At 48.7% G+C, this 21,337-nt stretch overlaps 2 protein-coding genes across 3 annotated transcripts in view; both read right to left on the reverse strand.

Annotated features, from left to right (window-relative positions):
* Positions 1–1,059: 1,059 nt before the first annotated feature.
* On the reverse strand, positions 1,060–15,286 carry POPDC2 (popeye domain containing 2). Of its 2 annotated transcripts, none has more exons than XM_026855047.1 (4): positions 13,275–15,286; positions 10,797–10,905; positions 7,139–7,508; positions 1,060–1,493 (listed from the first exon to the last, which is right to left on the reverse strand). In XM_026855047.1, the coding sequence occupies exons 1-4, from the start codon at positions 13,817–13,819 to the stop codon at positions 1,408–1,410; spliced, it is 1,110 nt and encodes a 369-aa protein (XP_026710848.1). In that variant the 5' UTR covers positions 13,820–15,286; the 3' UTR covers positions 1,060–1,407. The 2 variants fall into 2 exon arrangements, with proteins under 2 accessions (XP_026710848.1, XP_026710838.1); XM_026855037.1 differs by having other exon boundaries at positions 7,001–7,508.
* A 3,682-nt stretch (positions 15,287–18,968) lies between these two features.
* Positions 18,969–21,337, reverse strand: part of LOC113483493 (cytochrome c oxidase copper chaperone) — a 2,718-nt gene continuing 349 nt past the window's right edge. Inside the window, exons 2-3 of the mRNA XM_026855061.1 lie at positions 19,587–19,697; positions 18,969–19,167 (exon numbers count right to left, since the gene is read on the reverse strand). Of these exons, the coding sequence (XP_026710862.1) occupies positions 19,613–19,697 (85 nt within the window). The 3' untranslated portion in view covers positions 18,969–19,167; positions 19,587–19,612. The remainder of the gene's footprint in view (positions 19,168–19,586; positions 19,698–21,337) is intronic.

The following is a 21,337-nucleotide window of genomic DNA, read 5'->3' on the forward strand; positions in this document are numbered from 1 at the left end:
TTAGTCAGTGCCATGACTGAAGAATTTCCAGGGAGCTTCTTGCTCAGACTGGAAGACTGAAATATAACCTCAGCAGGCACCCGTGAAGTGTAAGTCAGCCCAGAACAGACCCCTACTTCAGGCAGGTTTATAAAGCACCATGACAGATGGAAGGAGTTCCATTGTGCATTTCCTGTGGGTTCCTTTGCAGAAAGGACCCCAACAGCTCTCCTGTTAATTTGCAGGAGACATTTCCCAGCTGTGAAGAGCAATGGGGTCAGGCTACAGCAAGAATGGAGCAACAGAGCAGGATGATAACCATTAGCAGGATGATCCCGTGCATGCTGATAGAGGGATTGATGCTCCTTGCTCCTTCCCTGAATATTTATCCCGGAGAAGCTCCCACCCTCACCACCAGCCTGGTTGCACCAGGCTCTGTGGGACAGAGGATTCCTCCACCAGTACTGCCATCTCCCATTCCCTGACAGAGGAAATGTCTGGGGAAGCTCATCAGCCAACACCTGTTGAAGCTGGAAGAGGCCTTCCATCTCTACACTCTTCATCTAAGATATTTCACTTCTCCCTACCAGTGACTCAGTGACTGCTCACCCCAGAGATGTTTTGTACTCACTCATTTCATCACTCAGTGTGTGCACCCTGAGGTCATCCCCCACTGAGCTCACCAAAAAAAAAAAAATGGTTAAGGGTTCAGGCTCTCCTTGCTTACACCTGCCCCCAGTCCCAGCTCCTCCCCTTTCTTATTCCAAATGAATCAACTCAAATAACCAACCTTTCACCAGAAGTCAGTAACTTCTTTGAGAGGTGGTGCTTGTCATATATGAGAAATCCTAACCCCTGGAAAAGTGATTTATTGTTTTACTAGAGCGGATGCCCAGTAAGATGCATGCTATCAAATCTCCATATTATGCTCTCCATTGCAAGCCTGTTACCAAAGCCATCAGGCATCTCATTTTCCCCTGCCCTTTCCCCTCCGTGCCTTAAGATCACCTCGAACCTTTCAAACGGTGTTATTTCCCTCTCCAAATCCTCAAACGCCAGTAGTTTAATCTCTGACTTTAATGGAAATCATTAAATCAAAGGGAACACAGATTCTGCGAGCAGGCTGGTATCACTTGCAGTGATACCGGTGTACCTTGGTATCAGAGCTGCCGACACACCTCAGAGAGGCAGGACTAGAAAACAAACCATGGGAGCACACTGGGGCAGGCAGCTCTGGTGAACAGCCATTGGGTGGGAGGTGCTGGAGTGTCACACCGCAGTCTCACACATGTGTTTCACGTGCTCCTGAGTGTACTTGTCTGCAGGCAGATGTCTCAGTGCGTGCTAAAGAGTGTTTCTCTGGTCAGAAACTTGGGTGAGCATACGGTCCCCTGGAAGGGCTTTGGGATTAAAATGGCCTGTTGTTCCCTAGAGTTCAGGGGTCTGAGTGGGAGCCAGAGGGGCTCGTCCTTTGCAGGGAGTGTGGGGAGAACTCCGGAGAAGGTTTCCAGAGGCTGCAGAAGGAAAACAATAAAGAAGGGAGGAAAATGAGAGCAGGGAAAGGGGGGAGAGAAAGAGAAAGAAAGAGTATACCATTATTATCACAGGAATAAATCTTACTTCCAAACTTTTCCAATACACAAACCCCATAGAGCCCACTGTTACCTGTCCTGCTCCCCTCCCCTCCTAAATTAGAATGCAAACTATGTAATTCTTGAACATGGGATACATGAGAAAATGGGATCACACAACCATTTTGTGACAGAAAAAAAAGACTCTAAAAAGGATCTTCTCTGATACTGGTGAAACAAAGACCACAGCTCCTTTGATTTTGCTCTCAAAGTAGGTATAAAATGATTCCTACCAACTTAGATATCAAGCTAGAGGCCATCGAGCATTCAGCCATCCATCCACCTCACCCACCAAATAGAAAGCCAGCCCCGATACGTAATTGTACAAAACTAGGTAGTGACAGCTCCATATCTTGCAAGTATTTGGTAGCAACAAACTAGAACAAATGCAAAATGAAAAGGGGAAAAACCAGGTGACTTTCGGTTGTTTGAATTTTCATGCAAGGAATAAGGCTTTGTTTGCTATGGAGCTCTCAGCTTTACAGCTGTATGCTGTAAAAGCAAGTTCTGAACAGAACCTTTGAACCTGCCTCTTTTAAACAGGCAGCCTGTAAAATCTTGAAATATCTCTCCTCCTCGGAGAAAGAATGTGCTCTTCAGAAGGTTGTCACAGTCTGCCTTGCTCATAAGCAGACTAGAAACTCAAGGAACTGGATAACAACGGTAGACCAGTGTATCTCCCATGAGTATTTTCTTTTGCGTGATCTTTGCGGCACTTTGGGCACTCAACAATTGCTCTCCTGCACTGTAGTATTGCAAGGTGGCCATTGTAGTGACAGAAAATGAAAAAGAAGCACTTCAGCACAGGGAATTTAGAGAGCTGGAAGGTGATTACCCAGTTTGGCTGTTGCTGGAGAAGGAGGTGAGAGCACAACCAGGGGAAAGCCCCAGGGTAGCTCTGACCTCAGGGACCGCAGCTATATCTTCCTTCAAAAAATGACAGCGCAGGGAATATCCCTGTTTATTATGGATGTTTTCACCACTTCTGCGGGAAAAGTTATGAAAGGCTGTAGATGTTGTCTACCTTGACTTTAGTAAGGCCTTTGACACCGTTTCCCACAGCATTGTCCTGGCGAAACTGGCGGCTCAAGGCTTGGGTGGGCACACACTTTGCTGGGTAAAAAACTGTCTGGATGGCTGGGCCCAGAGAGTTTTGGGGAACAGAGTTAAATCTAGTCGGCGGCTGGTCATGAGTGGTGTCCCCCAGGGCTCGGTGTTGGGGCCACTCCTGTTTAACATCTTTATTGATGATCTGGATGAGGGGATCGAGTGCACCCTCAGTCAGTTTGCAGATGACACCCGGTGGGGTGGGGGTGTTGATCTGCTCGAGGGTAGGGAGGCTCTGCAGAGAGACCTGGGCAGGCTGGAGCCATGGGCTGAGGCCAACTGGGGGAGTTTCACTAAGGGCAAATGCCGGGTGCTGCTCTTGGGCCACAACAACCCCCAGCAGCACTACAGGCTGTATAAAAAACAAAACACGCAGCTGAACACATATTTAAGGAAAATGGCCAAATGTCTGTGTTAGACAAGCAGCTGCACAGATTTTAACCATCCGACTGTGTCAGCAGATGAAAGCACCCCTGTCCCCACATCCACTCTGGCACAATTAAGTGGGGACTCCTACATCTAGAGAAAATAGACCCCAGACAGTTCATAGCCCTGCAGAAGCACTGATCTACTGGCAAATCTACTGGAGTTAAACCCAGTTGGCAGCTGGTCATGAGTGGTGTCCCCCAGGGCTTGGTGTTGGGGCCACTCCTCTTTAACGTCTTTATTGATGATCTAGACAAGGGAATTGGGTGCACTCTCAGTCAGCTTGCAGATGACACCAAGTTGGGTGGGAGTGTTGATCTGCTTGAGGGTAGGGAGGCTCTGCAGAGAGACCTGGTCAGGCTGGAGTGATGGGCTGAGTCCAACTGGGGGAATTCAATAAAGGTAAATGCCGGGGGCTGCCCTTGGGCCACAGCAACCCCCAGCAGCGCTACAGGCTTGGGGAGGAGTGGCTGGAGAGCTGCCAGTCAGAGAGGGACCTGGGGGGGTGATTGACAGCCGGCTGAACAGGAGCCAGCAGTGTGCCCAGGTGGCCAAGAAGGCCAATGGCATCCTGGCTGGTATCAGCACTAGCGTGGCCAGCAGGGACAGGGAAGGGATCTGACCCCTGGACTCGGCACTGGTGAGGCTGCACCTCGATTCCTGGGTTCGCCATTGAATGACTTGAGCGTGTCCAGAGAAGGGCAACGGAGCTGGTGCAGGGTCTGGAGCACAGGTCTGATGGGGAGCAGCTGAGGGAACTGGGGGGGTTTAGTCTGGAGAGGAGAGGGCTGAGGGGAGACCTCCTGGCCCTCTACAGCTCCCTGAAAGGAGGGTGCAGAGGAGGGGGGATGAGTCTCTTGAACCAAGGAACTGGGAATGGCCTCAAGCTGCGCCATGGCAGGGTCAGACTGGCTCTTAGGAAGTATTTCTTTGCAGAAGGGGTTGTTGGGCGTTGGAATGGGCTGCCCAAGGGGAGAGTTCCCATCCCTGGAGGGGTTGAAGAGTCGGCTTGACGCAGCGCTGAGGGATCTGGTGGAGTTGAGAACGGTCAGTGTGAGGTTAGTGATTGGACTGGAGGATCTTCAAGGTCTTTAAAAGACAAGCTACATGATTCTGTGATTCTGCTTTCCCAGACCATGGCAGACCACCATCCGCTGAGCTGTGACAAGTGCCTGGACAGAATGGAAAACTGCAGCCCCTTTGTACCTCTAATTTTTGTGGTTAGGATCCCAAGTTGCTGTGGACTATTGTCTGCATGTGACAATTGCCATTGTGCTGCTGGGATGGGGTGTGATTAGGATACCCAAATGGTGAGCAGAGTAACAAGGAAGCACTCCTTCCACTCTTATGCACATGCTAAACAGATTTTGTCTTTCCTTGTCTAATTACCTTAGAAACTGAAATACTATACTGGCTATTGTCTCCAGACTGACAGACAAGGAAGATCATCCTCCTCTCCCACCCCAAAGATCAGCCTCTGAAACATTTGAGCTTTTATTGCAGGTCTCTACTGCAAGTATCAGCACACCTTGATATTGTCTCATTCACAAGATTTAGAAAGACAAAAGCTTCCAGCTTCCAACATGTTTTAAAAGGACTATGTGAAAGAAAGAACAGCTTTGTGCTGTGTTGCACAAGCTTTCCCCATCACACATACACACACGCACCTCTTGTGCGTATGTTCACAGTACTGACTCATCACCAGAAATGAGTAGAAACTATTCCAAAAAAGCAACAGTGTTCCTTGCCCCCTTCCTTTTCTAATTGCATTTGAAATTCTGATTTTATTGAGCTTGATCAACTAGGAGAATTCTGCCAATGACCTGAGAATGGATACCCTTCTGCTGAGAAGACAAAATACAAAAAAAAAGCATAGACAAAGTGACTTCACAACACTATCTGCATTCATTTCTGCTGGCGTGTATTCGACAGACATGCCTGACGGTTTGGAGGATAGATGTTTCATAAGGGCTTCAATGTTCCTGCCTCTCCAAGTAAGGACTGAAAAAGCTGCAAATTCGTTTCTCCGGCAATCTGTCAAAAGAACCCAGGGACTTCACATTCCTAGGACTTCTAAGCTAGAAAACAAACGAGGATTTTTGTTTCCTTTTTCCCTCTGGGCTGCCTTTTTTCAAAATAATTCCCAAAACCTACGCAAAACTCTTGCTGACTTTTTATCCGATTCAAGCAAAACCAAAGACACTTGTTACTTCCTTGGCCGGTTTCTTCACATCCCAGATTTTAAGTTTGGAGGCATGAAAGCAGTACAGGCATGTGACTCAGCTCAAAACAAAACTGTACAAAACAGGAAGACCTTCCAGTTCCACTGTTTTCGAAAACTAAGAATAGCAACTGGATGAAGCAGAACGAAAGGCCTCTTCCACCAGAGACCTACTGCAAACAGCAAGCCCTGTCTGACTCAGACAGCTTTTCCATGCAGATTCTAAATAAAATTCCAAAATGCAGAGCCCCGAGGAGGGAGGGTCCCCTTGCCGTCACAGCAGTGAGGCTTGCACGCAAACACTGCAGGGTAGGGAAGGTTACTGCTGATGTGTCAGGGCTGACGCCAGCAGTCAGGGTGTCCCTCTTCATGCTCCCTGCCAGTGAGCCCACAGGCATTTGTGGCCCAGAAGCAGAGCCAAGCAGGCACAGGGAAGACCAGCGTGTGATGGTGCCTCCTGTTTAAGGATTACTGCTGGAAAATGGTCTCCTGAGATGCAGCCCAGCCCTGCAACTTCCTCCCCACACACCCAACTGGGACACACGCAGCAGTCACTTCTAGGACACAAATCCCAGTCCCAGGCTTGGCAGGTGGTAGCTGGGTTACAGAAAGCAGCTATTACAGGGCAGCAGCAGGAATGTACATTTTGGGGTCTGCAGCTGGCATGCAGCAGCTGCCATGCAGCGGCTGGCTAAAAGTAGCTCAGTGTGGAATTTCTCTCTTGGCCACTTGGATCTGAATTTCAAGCACGAGCCACCCTTCTATCTATTTCTGTTCATGTGTGTTGCTCCTCTGCCCCAACATCTGCCAGGCCCGGGAATTTTTCCCTTGCAGAGTAAGCTGGCATTTTGGAAGAGAACATCTCATTCCCACTCACCAGAAAGCACTTTGGGGCACATTAAAACAAGATTTAGCCTGTCAGTCCAGTCAGGGTGATCGGAGGCAAGAGCTATACCACACAGGGCTGCCTTTCCAATACCCCACTGATCTGGCTGAGATGAAGCTCAGTAGACACAAGGAGGACAAATCAAATATTGGGATGAGCTGTGACAGGCAAAGGGAAGAAGGACTCTGAGCTTTCTCCCCCTGCCCAGACTAAGCACTCACAGGATGAACAACAGCTCCTCATTCTCAATCTGCTGTAAACCCTGGAGCCGTTTCTACCCCTGTCAGCATCTTCTGGGTTGTCTGCTCTCTCACCTGCAGACATCTTCCTCAGCTCAATACTGGAATATCTCCAGGCACAACTCTACCTCAGGGCGAGGCAGGTCATGCCCCATGGAGTCTCTGCTGGCATTCGCGTATCACCCGCCAGCCTGGACATCATTTCAGTTTCTCTGCCTCTCCTGAGGGATGGAGAGAGGACAGGGCAGGGAAGAGCTTTCTACGCTCAGGTTACCGACCCTGCCACTGCACGGTGCAGCTGGTGCCTGGAGTTAAGCCTCTACCCTGCTGCTTTTCCTTAAGAAAAGTCACAAAACTTGAGCCCACCTCATGGGATTCCTTGGGGCAGCAGGCAAAAAAAGGCTACAGAGGAGCAACCCTGTGGCAAAAGAGGGTGAAATGCTGGGGGCTGCTGCTCTGCCTGGGCAGTTGCACCACAGGAAGGACTTGCTTCCACAAGAGGGGTACTTACGCAGGGGTCCCACACAGGGTGAGGCGTGCCTATGCCAGGAGTGCCCTCACTTCATATACTCCCCTTCGCTCACATAGTCCATAAAAGACCCCGGCAACTCAGCAAAATCTTCCAAGACAAGACTGGTGGAGTCCTCACCCAGCAGGTCACTGTCGGGCCGGGATGCTCGGGGGCGCGGAGCTGGCGGTGGTGGCGGTGGTGGCTGTGGAGGGGGCTCAGAGGCATCAGCCTGGCCAGAGGCAGGCAGCGGCAGCTCCTCACAGTCCTCCGGCTCCCCCTCAGAGGAGGGTGGCCCGAGGACGTGGTAGAGACTGGGCAAGCGAATGTCAAAGCGAAGGCCAAACTTGGCGAAGAGCTTCTCATTGAGGGAGTAAAGCTTCTCTGAGATGTCGTAGCCCAGGTGGGAGGAGAAGAGCCGGGCAATGTAGCGGTCCTTCCTCAGGAGGAGATAGAGCTTCTTCCTCGGCCAGGTGATGAAGCTGCAGTCAGTCTCAGCTGTCAGCGTGACCTGTGGGGCAGGGAGGGAGTGGAGTAAGCCCCACCGCCTGGGCAGAGCTCACCCACCTCAGAGATTGACGCTTCTCTCCAGGGAAGGCCCCTTGCCCCTTCGATGCCTGCTCTCCTTGGAGACAGCAGGGCTGGAGAGCCAGATTGTCCAAGCTGAACAATGGGATAAATCTTTACCCACCTCAGTTTCTTCTCCACAAGGAGCTAGATACCAGGTTCTCCAATGCAATCAGTGGCATGTCCTTGCTTAACCTAGCCACATGGCTGGCTACGTTTCACCCTTTACCTCTCAGATGATGCTCCCTGTTGACACCTGAGCGATGCAGCTCAATGGAACAGGGCAACACAGACATCCTTATCCCTCTACAGAAATCGTACAGAGGGAGGCATTTCTTCATGCTCAGCCAATCCAAGTTGCCAGATGCCAGCCCATCCAGCTGCAGGGTTGCACAACCCCTGCTCTGAGAAGGCCCTGAGTTTAGGAAGGGCTGCCTGGAAGGCTTGCCTGGACACCTGGAAGGCTTTGCTTGGACACCTGGAAGGCTTTGCTTGGCCACCCTGCACCAGAGGGACATCCTGTCCCACCAGCTCTGCTGGGCGCTGTAGGGCTTAATGGCCCTGAAGGATGTGCAGTACAGCTCAGCAAGAGAGGAAATAAAGGGGTTTACTCTGTTTGTGTGTAGGTAGGGAACTCATCTGAGGTTTTATTGGGTTGACTTTAGAAAATGTTTCAGTTTGCTTTTGAGAACAGAGCCAACACTAACAGAGCTGGTTTTCCCCCTAGCTGTAAAAGATTAGATTATTAATAATAAAAACCATGATATAATACATGAGTGTATATTGTAATATATAAATATAATAATAATAATACAAAAATATAAGAAACACAGGAAGGGTCAAACTGCCTTGGGCCAAAGAAGAACATCCGAGTGTAATGGAGACATCGGCATGTGAACAAGTGCTTGAGCCAAAATATCCCGGGGGCTCCCTTTCACTCTATATCCAGGGGTCTCCTCGGCCAGCCACCATGGCAGAGAGCCACTGGGAAGCTGAAAACGGCTTGGCTGCATGTGTGTGTCCTTGGGTTTGATATTCAATGCCACTGCCACGCAGGCAGCTGCCTTATGAAAGAAATATAGGAGATAAAACCTGAAAACTTTCCCAGGCTGAGGTGAGCAAGAGGAAGGGTCACATGGAAACCAAAATGACTAGAATCTCATTTTCCTAACCAACTTTTGGTACAGCAACCAAAAGGTTCTGCTTCTCATGAGGGATTGAGATGTAATAAGAAAACCTGCCTCCTAACCAGGACTGATTTCACTCATGAATCGCCCCCAGTGCAAGTGCTCCAGCACTGGCAGAGCCCATAATTCAGCCTTCTGGAGGAAAGTGCCAACCCTGAAACCCAACTCCTTCAGGCACTGGGAACCAGAAGACACAACTAAAGCAGAAAGCTCAAGAAAATCACCTCTCCTTGTAGACTAAGTCATGCTTCTGCCATTTTTCGGTGAGCTGACTTGAAACTGCTCAATCTAGAGAGCCATGGAGAAAACTTGGGCAAGGAAAACCTTCCATGCACTCCTCCAGCAAAGTGCTAGAGTCGAACATACACTTTTTTAACCAAATGATTGTGATGCTAGAAATAATGTTGAGACATGCTGCAGAATTTTATTAACTACTCAGGTAAGAGGGACTAGTGGGTTAAACAGCTGCCAAAAGCAGCACATCACCGTGGCTAAGCACAGCCATCAGGGGTGCTGTCCTGCCAGGAACATGGACTGGTCAAGACTCACCTGCTGAAGGCTGCTACTTCTTCATGCTCCTCAGTAAGCAGACATGGGTTTTCAAGTATTCCCAGCACATGGCTGCAGCCTTTCCCCACCTGGGACTCTACCTGTCCATCCTGATGCCAGGCGCAACTAACCTCCCTGACCAGCCCTGCCTCTCAGAGCAAGAAGAGGAGCCAAGACCGTGGTGCTGGCAGGGCTGGTGCAGCCTGGCACCATCTTTCTCCTGAGCCACCTCACACACTGCAGATAAAGACAGTCGGTAGGTCTGGGAACACTTAGTTTCAAAGAAATTAGCTCAGAAAATGATGCCGAGGTCTTGCAGGTTACATGCCATCCAAGTGGCTATTCCCCTACCAGGAGCACCAAGCAGCTGTCATTCTCTGCTCGAGTTTCAGGAAAATGCAGTCCAGGAGCTAGTAGCAATCTGCTGTCGGATTGAAGCTCTGTGTGAAACACAAGATACCCTCACCCCTAGCACAGCCATGCTGTTGTTGCCCTCTCAACCCCATTATCTTGGCCTGGCATCCCTATTTCTGCTCACGAGCTGTGGCCCTGTGCCACAGCCACATGGTCAGATATCTCCTGGAACTGCTCCTCTTGCAAGACCACTGGCGATGGCACAGCTTCCAGAAGCGACCGCCACGAGCCTTTCACACACAGGCCAAATTCAGACCTGAGGAAAGCAGATTCGGAGAGTTGCTCTGGTTTAACCAAGTCTGAATGTTGCTGCCCTCATAAGAAAGCATCATCATGCCCTCATGACTGTCCCACGCTCCCAAGAGATTAGCAGAATCCCTCCTCATATGCCCTAAGTGACATATTCTAGATTGATTTCCTGACAGGGATCAGCCTGTCCTGGGATGTGAGTTAAAGGCAGACAGATGTGGACCTAAGTAATCTCCTCCAGAAGAAAAGCCAAACACATACTGTGGGGTGTTGACAGCAAGAGCAAAATCCTTTCAGTTGCTGCAAATAAGAATCGGTCTGGCCTCTCAGCAAAGGATTCTTCTGCTCAGAAAGAGCCATATTTGGGTGTGAATCATCCTTTCTGCTTCTCCATCCCAAACATATCATCATCAGTACTTCTTTGAGGAACAGGATATTTATGGATTTACATCCCTGCTGCATATTGTCGTGATGCTGGAATGACACATCCTGCTAGCAGCGTGTAGGGGAAATGCATCAACACAGGTACTAGGGAATGCTGTGATGGCAGAAAGCCAGCAATCTGATACCTCGTCTCCCTGCTAAACTGGAAGGAGCACCACGCTCCACCCTCCCTGCTATCAGCTGGTAGTAGAAGCATGCACTGAGGTCTTCTGAGGAAGATAGAAAAAAAAATTAACACTGATGCCCCATCCTGTGCTGGCTAAAGCACAAGGAAGGGGAGGAAAGTGTTCCTTTGAATGGTATAATAAGCCCCCCTCTGTCCCCTTCTCAGACATGCAACGAAGCAGCAAGGAGCGAAGCTGGGCTGCTGCGGGGCTGCGTGGGGTTACCTGGAAAGTTCCTTCCTCAGAGGGTCGCAGCGACTCCCATTCTGGAGAGTCCAGGAACTGGAACGGAAAGACGTAGTGAAGGAATTGTCCATCCTGGCTCACCCGGACCCTGCAGAGAGGACAAGTGAGTCACACAGGCTTAGTCCACCAAACAGATCATCACACGAACCTGATCAGCTCATACAACGTGCAGCCGGTCCCGCCAGGGAGGAAGGGATTTCTCTTCATCTCACACGTGTCTTGTACCCTCTACGCAATAGCTGCAGATGCTCCAGTCTATGGGACTGACCCTCCTTTCTCTGCAGAAAACAATATCTGCTCCACTTCCCCATATTCCATCTGTTTTCTGTTTCCTGCGCAGGTAAAACGCTTGGTCCTAACTCAGGACTTCTCAGCCCACAAGTCTGCTGCTGCTTTTCAGGGACTTCTAAGCCAGTCTGTGTCTCTTCATACTTGCATCTTTTTCCTGTCCCCAGTGTTGCAGGCAGGCATTCCCTGCCTTGATGCCGGAAAGCTGTTAGACCCAGAATCCCCCAGAATCACATTGGCCATCATTCCTGACACATCACACTGACACACACTTTACCATTCAATCTCTCTTGGCCTCCCAAGTATCATTTTCCCCTACTTCTGCTATAACTGCCTACCAATGTCAAGGTTGAACTTGCACCCAGCTCTGCTGTGGGAGCAGAGGAGAGCTGCACAGGCCTGGGGCAATGCCAAGGCACTCTGAAGCTCTGGTGCTGCACCACCAGTTTTGGGGTCTCTTGCCTCCCTGTTGCCATGTTCCCCCCTGTTGTACGTTGCTCAGAGGCAATTCTTGTTTTCAGGAGTTACAAGGTTCATTTCACCGTTGGCTTCCAGCCAGCTGGGAGTGCTGCCTGGAAGGGTCAGGGATTGCAAGGCAGGTTTCCTGATCCAGGCATGTTCTGCGCTTCCAAGCCCCCCTTATCTTGCTATTGTTCAGTTTAAGGGGGGGCACCACTATAGTAGAAATGCTCTGCTGGGTCAGCAAGGGCCTCACAAAGCCATAGAACGGCAGCAGGAAATGCAAATCCAATCCCATCTCCACAGAGCATCCTATACCAGCAAAGATGCAGACTTCCCACTGCAAAAGAGCAGACAATCACCTTGCCAGCACTGGATTACTGTCTGTTGCAGCACCTTCTTGCCCACTGAGCAGCATCAGACTATCCAGTGCAGGGCAAGCCAACCCAGACTCTTCCTCGCTAACGTTACTTGCGGATACAGTAAACTTCACAGCAAGCTGCTCAGCACAGACATCTGCTAAGGGGAAAGACATCTAATGGAAACACGTACCTAATTTCCTTCCAGTGCTTTGCCATTCAACACTGTTCAGTGGCCCCAGAATGCTTTTAGCACATCCTAGAAAAGGTACAAACACCAAGAAAAGGAAGGACAACCCTTCTTCTTTACAACCCCCCCCCCTCACCCTCACCCGAGAGGATGGACCACCGCAGTAAAACATGAGCCCCAGGTGATACTGGGCTTGTCTTCCCAAAGGAAAACCTTTGCGACACACTTCCTACAGCTCAGCACTGCTCCCATTTACAGATCTCCTACCTTTCCCACTCTCACCTGATGTTAGTGCCAAGTGCCTGGCAGCAGCTGGGAAGCCAATATCATTACTATTTGCATGCATTTGAATTTTGCAGCTCATTAAGAGCTACGCTCATAAAGGCATGCCACAGGATCTCAGGTGAACAAATGCCAACACTCCATCAACATAGTTCACTCAATAATCAAACCCCCAGCGTTACTACCTAGAGGTCCCTGAGGTCATCCTTGACGGTCCAGAGGAAGGAACATCTTGAATACATGACAGCACAGGGAAAGAAAGAGGCCTGATGAGGCAGGATCCACCACAGGAAAGTGCTCTCTCTTTTTACAAAATGACTCTCAAAGCAAAAAATGTCAGAGCCCTGAGGGTTAAGGTGTTGGGAACAGAGGTGGAACCTCTCCCTGAACACTGCTGGCCAGGGGGAGAAGGTGAACTGAGGACTCAGTGTACTCGGTGCACAGCCCTTCGCATCACAGAGGTGTGTCTGGTACCCTCTGAGACCACAGGTCCAGGTATACTGCCTTCCTGCCTTGAGAAACACTTTCTCATGGCCAGTCTGCTCCCATCAGAAATAAGAACACTTTAAAATGTCAGAGAAAGAGGTAAGGATTCCCCAGCAGTATCACAAGCAAGGCTGAGCTGGCACATAGCTTGATTCTGCAAACTGTTCCCTGAAATATTCTAACGTAGAAAAACAGAAGAAAACAAAAACAACCCCCAAAAGCAAATCACACCCCTCCCCAACAAACAGGTGCGTATCTCAAACAGGTGCGTATCTCCTTCCTTTCACAGGAAGGAAACAGTCCTCACCCCAGTTTCTACAGAGGGTGAAAATTCAACAATAAGCCACAGTGCTTTTGCTGTCAGACTTTATCCAGAAACCAGAGAGCCCTTACCTGCCAGACAGCAGCAACGAGAGGCGGTCAATGGGCGTCTTGCCCTCCACCGCGTAATTCTGGTCTCTGACTAGTGACTGCACTTGCTCTTCACAGCACTTCACGATTTCTTTGTAGACGTCCAGGGGCACCTGCAAGGGCAGGTACATGGTCTTGTAGAGGAGGTCAAACTCTTCTGGGATGGTGTCTCTGCGGAGCCGGTAAACCAGGTGAGCCAGCTGAAGCAAGCAGGCAAGGACGAGCAGCATGTTCCAGATGAAGATATCCAGCCCACAGGCGCTCAGCCAGCCCCACAGGGCATAGCAGAAGTAGCCTGGGGCCAGGAGGCCAAAGATATAGAGGGACCCGAAGATGCCGCTTCCCCCCATGTAACCCAGGAGGACGATGCAGCTGGCCAGGTGGTAGGCTGCTCCCTCCATAACCTCCTTCCAGGCATCACACACTGGAGGCTGGAGAACAGCCTGGTCCCAAGAGAGGCTGCTTGCGCTCATCCTTCCCCACTCCCCACCCTCCCTGGCCTTCCTGTGCTCAGAAGGAATTGTCATACACAAAGGGTGCTGCAGAGGTCTGAAACCAGAGCTGCTGGGTAGCTGTTCCTCCTCCTCCTCTTGAGCGTCGGCAGGTCCCACAGCAGCGCGCTTCAGAGTGACATGTTAAAGCGCTGCCGAACGTTTTTGCACCCAAAAAATCCCAAAAGTGCTCTTTTCTCCTCTTTGTGGCTCACAAACCAGCAGCTGTCTCTCTCCTTAGCCACACCGGTGAGAAAAGGAGCTGGCAAACAAGAGGCCAAAAGAGCACAGTCAAAGAAAGAGTAGAGGCCATTAGCCGTAAAACTCGCAGGCAGGACAGAGATCTCGCTGCGCTGCCTCTCTCGCCTGCCCTCCGGCAAATGGAAAGAGAGAGCGAGCAGTGGAGGGAGCTGGTGCCGAGTGTGGAATGTGTATCACTTGGCAGCGGAAAGGAGAGAGACCCCAAATGGATAACCATGTTTGGAATTGAAATCCAAGGAGCAAAAGCAGCGAGGAGAACAGAGAGCAAGCACGCACCCGCTACTTAACATAACTCAGGCGCCCAGATAAGCCCGGCACAGCGCAAGGAGGGGATAGGAGAAGGGAAAACAACCAGCTTATCACGGTGAGCTGCAGCCTCGCGTGGGGCTCTGCACCGCTCTGCGCTCCTGCAAGAGTGACTTTCACCCAGCACAAAAAAGGAAAAAGGTCACCCCCTTCTCCCACTGTGGCCTGTAGCAGTGGCAGGGACTTGGCAAAAGAAGAGAGGCTGGTTCTCGAGAAATGCTTTCCAGGCCCTGCAGCACAGCCTCCCCTGGCTCCAGGGAGCTCCAACCCGTGGGGCATTTCAGACCAAGGGGCACGAGGTAAAGCTCTGCACAGGCAGATAGTGGTGATGAGAAGGGATAAAGCTAAACGAGGCACTAGGATTCAGCTTCATATGTCACAAAGGGTACACTATCCTGCCTAAAACTTTGGGAGTGCAACACTTGGAAGTGTGCTGTGCACGGAAATCCTAGTTCAGGGAGGATTCTCCCACCCCAATGGGCTCTGTTGGGAGGCGTCCTTGGGAAACGTCATCTCACATTTTTGTGCTTTTTATAGCTATTTGGAACCCCCCAGACCTTCATTTAGCATGCAGAGGAATGCAAACACTTTCCACTGGGGTAACCCAGGACACAGGCACGAGAGGGATCTGTTGAGTTCAGTCTTCCGCAGTCAGCTACCAAAAAGATGCATAAATGCAATTTCTCCCCTGCTTCAAGTAACACAGTGGCAGGATCTGCCCCGCTGCCAGGGAGCTGTTGCATTTCAGGCATTGACGCAACCCGCATGGTCGGATGAGAGTCTGAAGTCAGCCTGCCTGGGTCAGTGGAGTAGAGGTAGAGTTTCAAGAGTGCTCATGTTTCAGGCCGAGCTTGCAGCTGCCCTGCCTGACATGCCTTTCCCGTTGGCACCATGCACTTAAAGACACAACTAGTTGCCTCTTGTATTAATAGTAGCTCTGGAGGAACACAGTCTACTGGCTGAGGCTGAAGCAATGCTTTATGGCAACCTGAAAGGATTCATCATGGTCTTGGACCACCTATTTCTACAACAATTAGTCCACATGCAGCACAGAGCAGTACAGCTCCTGAGGTATGGGGAAATGAAGAACTTCATTTCTCTTAACCTTCTCTGCAAAGAGGGAAGGGTGATCTTATAGCCAAAACACTACAATAAAAATCTTAGGAGCCAAGTTCTGGTTTTAATACTATTGCCACAACTTGGCTAGATGATCCAACAATGTGTCTACCTTTAGGCCTCTGCAAAAAAAAAAAAAAAATCATTATAAGAGGCCCTTTTTCCAAGATAGGCTAACATTTGATACAATGGGGAGTCGGGATATCTTATCTGATACTTTATGTCAGATCTGTGAGACAAAACTTTTGCAGCAACATCAAAGAAAGTGACAAAAAAAATGTTCTTAATTTCACTCATTAGTTAGGTAAATTCCTGAGCTGGAAAGTACTCTGGAGAACAATGTTAATGACTGATGAGGACAGGGAAGGTGGTCCGCTGTCTCCTTCCAGAACAGGGAGAGTGGTGTTGCAGTAACCCCAGAGGCACACGCTGGGGTCACAGAGGTGCCGGGGCCAGCGCCGAGGGCAAGGATGCCCATTGTGACTTCCCTGTGGAAGGCAGACAGGAAGCTTTAAACCCACAGCAGGAACAAAGCCCTCCTTAGAAACTGTACAACCTTTCTTCTGGGACCAAAGGTGACTTTGCAGAGAAAATGAAGCATTTTAAAAAGCAGATCTCTGAGCATACTCAGAGATTAGGTTTTTCGGGCCCAGTTTTTTAAAAGGAAGATTTGTAAAGCGGTTGAACCACTGAGGCTCAAATCTTCCTCTCTCCCTTGAGAGTACTGTGGCCATACAGACCATCTTCCCAGCGCTTTCAGTTTTCCACCCATCAAGAGTTCAAAAAGCTCTTAATTTTCCCAAGAGAAGCTTTATTTTCATGCCTTGCCTTGAATTAGAATACATGCCTTCCATCCAGGGATGTTGGGGTTCATCCGAGATGAGTGTTCGAAAGCCAACACTGATTCAAGGGAAAAGCCACACAAGTATTAAAAGGGAGATACCAAGGCCCGAAACAACTTGGAATCAAGAGAATAAGTGCACAGAAAACACCCGAGCAGCATTAAGACTCCTCCCTGGAAGGTGGCACACAGGTATTACAACAAAAGGAGACTGTGAAGAAGAAAAATAGATGTGTCAAGCTTTTCAGCACTCAAACTGGCAGTGTGTAAACAGGTACTCTGCTGATTTTCCCACTTAATACTGAATTCAACCAGTATAATATTTGTACTTAATATTACTTAATATTTAGCCCCACATAATGATGTGAGCCAGGGCAGCCTGCACTACGTCTGACAAATAAACCCTTGAGAGCAGCACCGCACTGAGAAATTATCAGTCCCAAATTTCACTGCAGTTAAACGACTATTTTGCCCATTCTCAGGAAGTCTACAGGTTCACTACTGATCCTGCAAGCCGAAAATCAGTCCAGTCAGCAGTGTTGAGGACACTAAGACCTTGCTGGCTTCAAGGCAGAAAGGGCATAATCAGATATTGCCTTTTCAATTTATTAGACAGTGCACTGGTGGTATCAGTCCGCAAAACAGTTACACAATAATAAACCCTGTAGCTTCAAAATATCCTGCTGGTGTTTCGAGTCACATTCAATTTACAACTGTTGGGAAAGGTCTAAACAAGCTTGTGGTGAGTTACGAAGGGACAAAGACAGTGTGTACTGTACTGAGTTGTACTTCTCTATAGTTCAGTCAGCTTTCCTGCTACCACCACGTGCCATGCCCTCACAGGTACACCCAACACCCTGCCCAGGGCACTGGCTGTCACCAGGTCCATTGCAGAGTAGGAACACAGTGCCAGCAACTCCCCCTCACCTCATCAAACCCTGAATCCACTCCACAGGAATCCTGGAGTAACAAATGCAGCCGCTCAGCAAGAAGTATGATTTGACTACGAGGTTCTCCCAAATTGTCCAGTATTCTTTCTGTACCTGTTGCACACAGGTATTGCAGCATCCCACTCATTACCTTCCTGCCAAAAACCATCTAAAGTATCTGCCATGCTTTTACCTTCACACAGGCCTAGATGTGCCATTCCTTAAGCTTACTGAATTTGTGTCAAATTGCACAGGGATCTGTTTTTATTTTTCTTGACCCAATTCAAACAGCACTTCGTTCTCACTTGACCACTTCCAACGTCTGCCCTGCTCTCTACTCTGTGGCACCATTTCCACAGTTGGCCCAGACTGGACACACTACCACAAAGCCAGTGCTCGTCCACCTTTTCACGTTCTCTTCAGTTCAAGGTCTGACATACATCAATGCAACAATAACCTACTCGATTTTCTACCTCAAAACAATAAATGCCAAGAGGAGCATCAGGTCCTGCTCACCAGCCAGGTACAGCACCGCAGACAGCTTTAAACCCTTTTTGCCAGAGCCACGCCTACGGCCCTTCTCTTAAGCTGGAAGCCCCCGCAGGCACAACTCTTACCTCAGGACAGGGGAGCGGATGAGCAGTGTAAAGCTAAGTCTGACAGCCTGACTTGTCCCCTGCAAGCATTTGAGTGCATTTTTTCTCAGACTCCAGGACCTCCATTCCTGGAAGCAGAGACTAAACTCTCCTTACACGACCTGAGTCTCAGCAGGGACAGTACCAAGCGTCACCTACTAAATGCCAACAGCCCATTTGTGGCTAGCTCAGAACGTGCTGGGCCCAGCTGGCAGTGCAGCAATCATGGCTGCACCCACCCCTCCAACAGCACCAAAGACAAGAGAAGAATCAAGGCAAAGCACAGATTTTATATCTTCAATTTCTGAGAATAACACTCAGCAGGAGGAGAGGAAGTAATCAGTGATGCCATCTCAATCAGTCAACTGACCAAAGGAAGAGCAACTTTAAGAGTTGCATGGCAACATAGTATGAAACCAAGACAGTCCCACATGTGTACTAAGTGCACTTTTTTTTTCTCAATTGTCATAAGGAAACAAAAGTCACAACCACCTTCCCACTGTCATGTCACATGGGTGAGAAAAAAAGCCAAAACCAAGTCTATGCACACCTAGCACAAGACCAACACAACAAAAACTGGGCATTAAAAAAAACCCTTTTCTTTCAGGCAAGTGACCTCTACATACACCTGCAGTCCTCCGCTCCCTTTCCCTTGAAGAACTACTGGTTCAAGAATTTGAGTTTGGTGTGGAAAGTACTTAATTCTTCATTATAAAAAATGAAGCTTGAATTCTAGGGTAAAGCTATTAAAAAAACATTGGAAGAATTGTAACAGGGGAAAGCTAATCCAGTTTTGACCCTAAGGAAAGTTCATTTTGTAACCCTGTGGTCGTCTTTATATAAATACAGTCACACCTACATGACTTTGCTGGAAGCAGTAACAGGGCGCTGTTAGCAGCATGATTTCTCAGTTTGCATCAGCGGGAAAACCCAGCGAAGGCCCATCTGTTGAACCACAACACCGGAGTACTCGATGTTGTCCTGTCAGTGAGTAAGCAGGCTCTTCGCATCCTCCCCACTTCCATCACAGGCTGTTTTCAATGAGGATGGCACTGTCATTTCTTCATGTAAAAAGAAACAGAAGTCAGGAACACTGGTCATTTTCAGACTTTTATTAAGAGGAAAAAAAATATTTTCTATAGCAGTGGTCAAGAGCTAACAGTGGAAAAGCCACAGACGTGATACGCTAGAGATTCTTTATAAATAGATTCTTTGTTTATATTTGTTCTTTGAAGTCACTTGCAGAAATAATTTATTTTGCAGCTTTCCAGAACACAGTCACACCTCAGACATCACCTAGAAGAGAGAGGAAAGACAGCTTCACAAAACCTGGATTTCCACTGGATACTGAGGGACAGTTCAACAAGCAACAACAACAAAAAATAATTCCCAGCAACAAATCCACAAAACCCAACTCCCACACTGCCCTAGAACTAGAAATTTAAGCTGAAATTTCAGATCTGTTAGAAGACAACAGAGGCAGAACTGTACCCCACTGCTGAAGAGCTACTCTGTGAGTAGCTGCATCCTGCTAGAAGGCTTCACCACCCTCCCAAGGACAACAGAACTTCCTCTAGTGTCAGTGAGGATTGGTTTGCCCTCCCTCTCATAAGGAAGACACCTTTGCAATCTCAAACAGCACCCTGACCCTTCCAGAGGCAGCAGCAGAGGTGCCAGGGCACTGCAGAAGCAGAGGTCCTGAAGGCTTTACTCACCACAACCACAGTCCTGCTCCTCACATTCATATCTTGAAGCCCAGAGCTCTCATACACTCTTTGTGAGCTTCGATTAGGTGCCCACAATTTTCTTCCCCCTTCTCAATGATGCTGCAAAACAAAGATTTCCAAGGTTCAATAACAAAACTCTTTGTTTGCTGTAAGTCAAAGTCACAGAACTGCCAAGTTGTTGGGGACAATCAAAAATCCCTACTAGGCTCCAGAGATCTTTTTCCTGTCTATCCTGTCCTTTTTTTCCTCTTTTTCCTGTCTATCTTTTTCCTGCCTATCCTGTCCAGGGTAGCATTGTTCTGGAAAGTATACTACTATCTCAAAAAGGTGTTCAGGTCTGGAACTGTGCTCTGATGGTGTAACAGAATTTCCTATTAACAGGCTAGCGTCTCTTCTGGGCGAGTCTAGACAAGGATTTGTTATACAACACAAGTCTGTTGCATTACTTCATCAAGCACGCTGATCTCATCAGCAACCAGTTTCAAATCATTCAGTATGGAAGCAACAAAATTCCTCCAGTAACAGACCAATACAGAATAGGTTGTCGAGTAAATATTTTAGTCCAGCTTCAGTTGTCATTTAAGGAACCTGAAGCAAAAACAAACCCTGTCCAGCTACTCTTAAAAAAACCCTCGTTACCACATATGGTAACTTTTGACGTTAGTGTCTACTAGATCCAAGTGTCTACTACATATTCCAGTAGTGGTAAGATCCTACTATCATGTGTATACCATGTGTACTTCAGGCTCCCTCTCTGACTGACTGGCAGAGAGCTTCCTGACCCCCCCACTCTGCAGAGAGCAGGTCAGATCAACCCTCATCTGCCATGTTCTTGCTGCCAAAGGAAGAAACTACCAAATGGTGAAGAATTAAAATATTTTGTTAATAATATTAAGTTTTATTACAATACATATGGACAGGTCTGCTGGCCGCCCAAGGCAATTCCATCTGATTTGGGATTTGCATCCCACAACCCTTAGAGGCCCTGGACTCACCTTCACTCTACCCCTAGTGACAACCCCCTAATATTAGCAAAAATACAGTGTCCAGCATTATGTCACCTACTGAACAGCTGTACCACCTGTCAGGGAAAAAAGAAGACAATTTGGTCACCAGATTGAAGTTTTTTAAAGATTTACTGTCATAGACAAGGGGACTCTATTTGGGGGGAGCACTTCATGCTGTTTGATAGGTCCTACGATTGTGACTAAGGCTATGATTACAAATGCAGCTCTATACACCATTGTCAAATTTTACACCTGTGAGAAATGTCATCCTCCGAGACCTAAAAAACAAAGTGTTTTATTTAAAAGAGAACAGCATTTATCATCCATTAAACAAACAAACAAAAATGTTACTACCTGCTGGTACTAGTTGCTTTATTCAGTCAACACTAGTGAAGATTTGCAAGCAGCATTAAAAGCTAATTTCTGAAACCCGTTTTAAACTAGCGCTCTGACGTATTAATCTCATTTCTAATTTTAAAATTTTCTCCTCTGCCTCCACACTCTCCCTCCCACCCTCCTGGATGCTCCAGCACCCTCCGTCCAGAGTGGAGGGGGCTCCTAAAATCGCCCCGGCACGTTAGCGAGGACAGAAACCAACCACTAGGATGCAGCGGGGAGAGAAACGCGCCGGGCCGGGCCGCGCCACAGGCCGGAGGCGGGCGAAGGGGGTAAACGCGCCAGCAGCTCGGCGATGGGGGATGCCAAGGGGAAGGCCCACCCCAGGGAACGCCG

This window comes from Athene cunicularia (assembly GCF_003259725.1).
Source record: "Athene cunicularia isolate RWA chromosome 1 unlocalized genomic scaffold, athCun1 chr1_part1, whole genome shotgun sequence".
NCBI classification, from domain to species: Eukaryota; Metazoa; Chordata; class Aves; order Strigiformes; family Strigidae; genus Athene; species Athene cunicularia.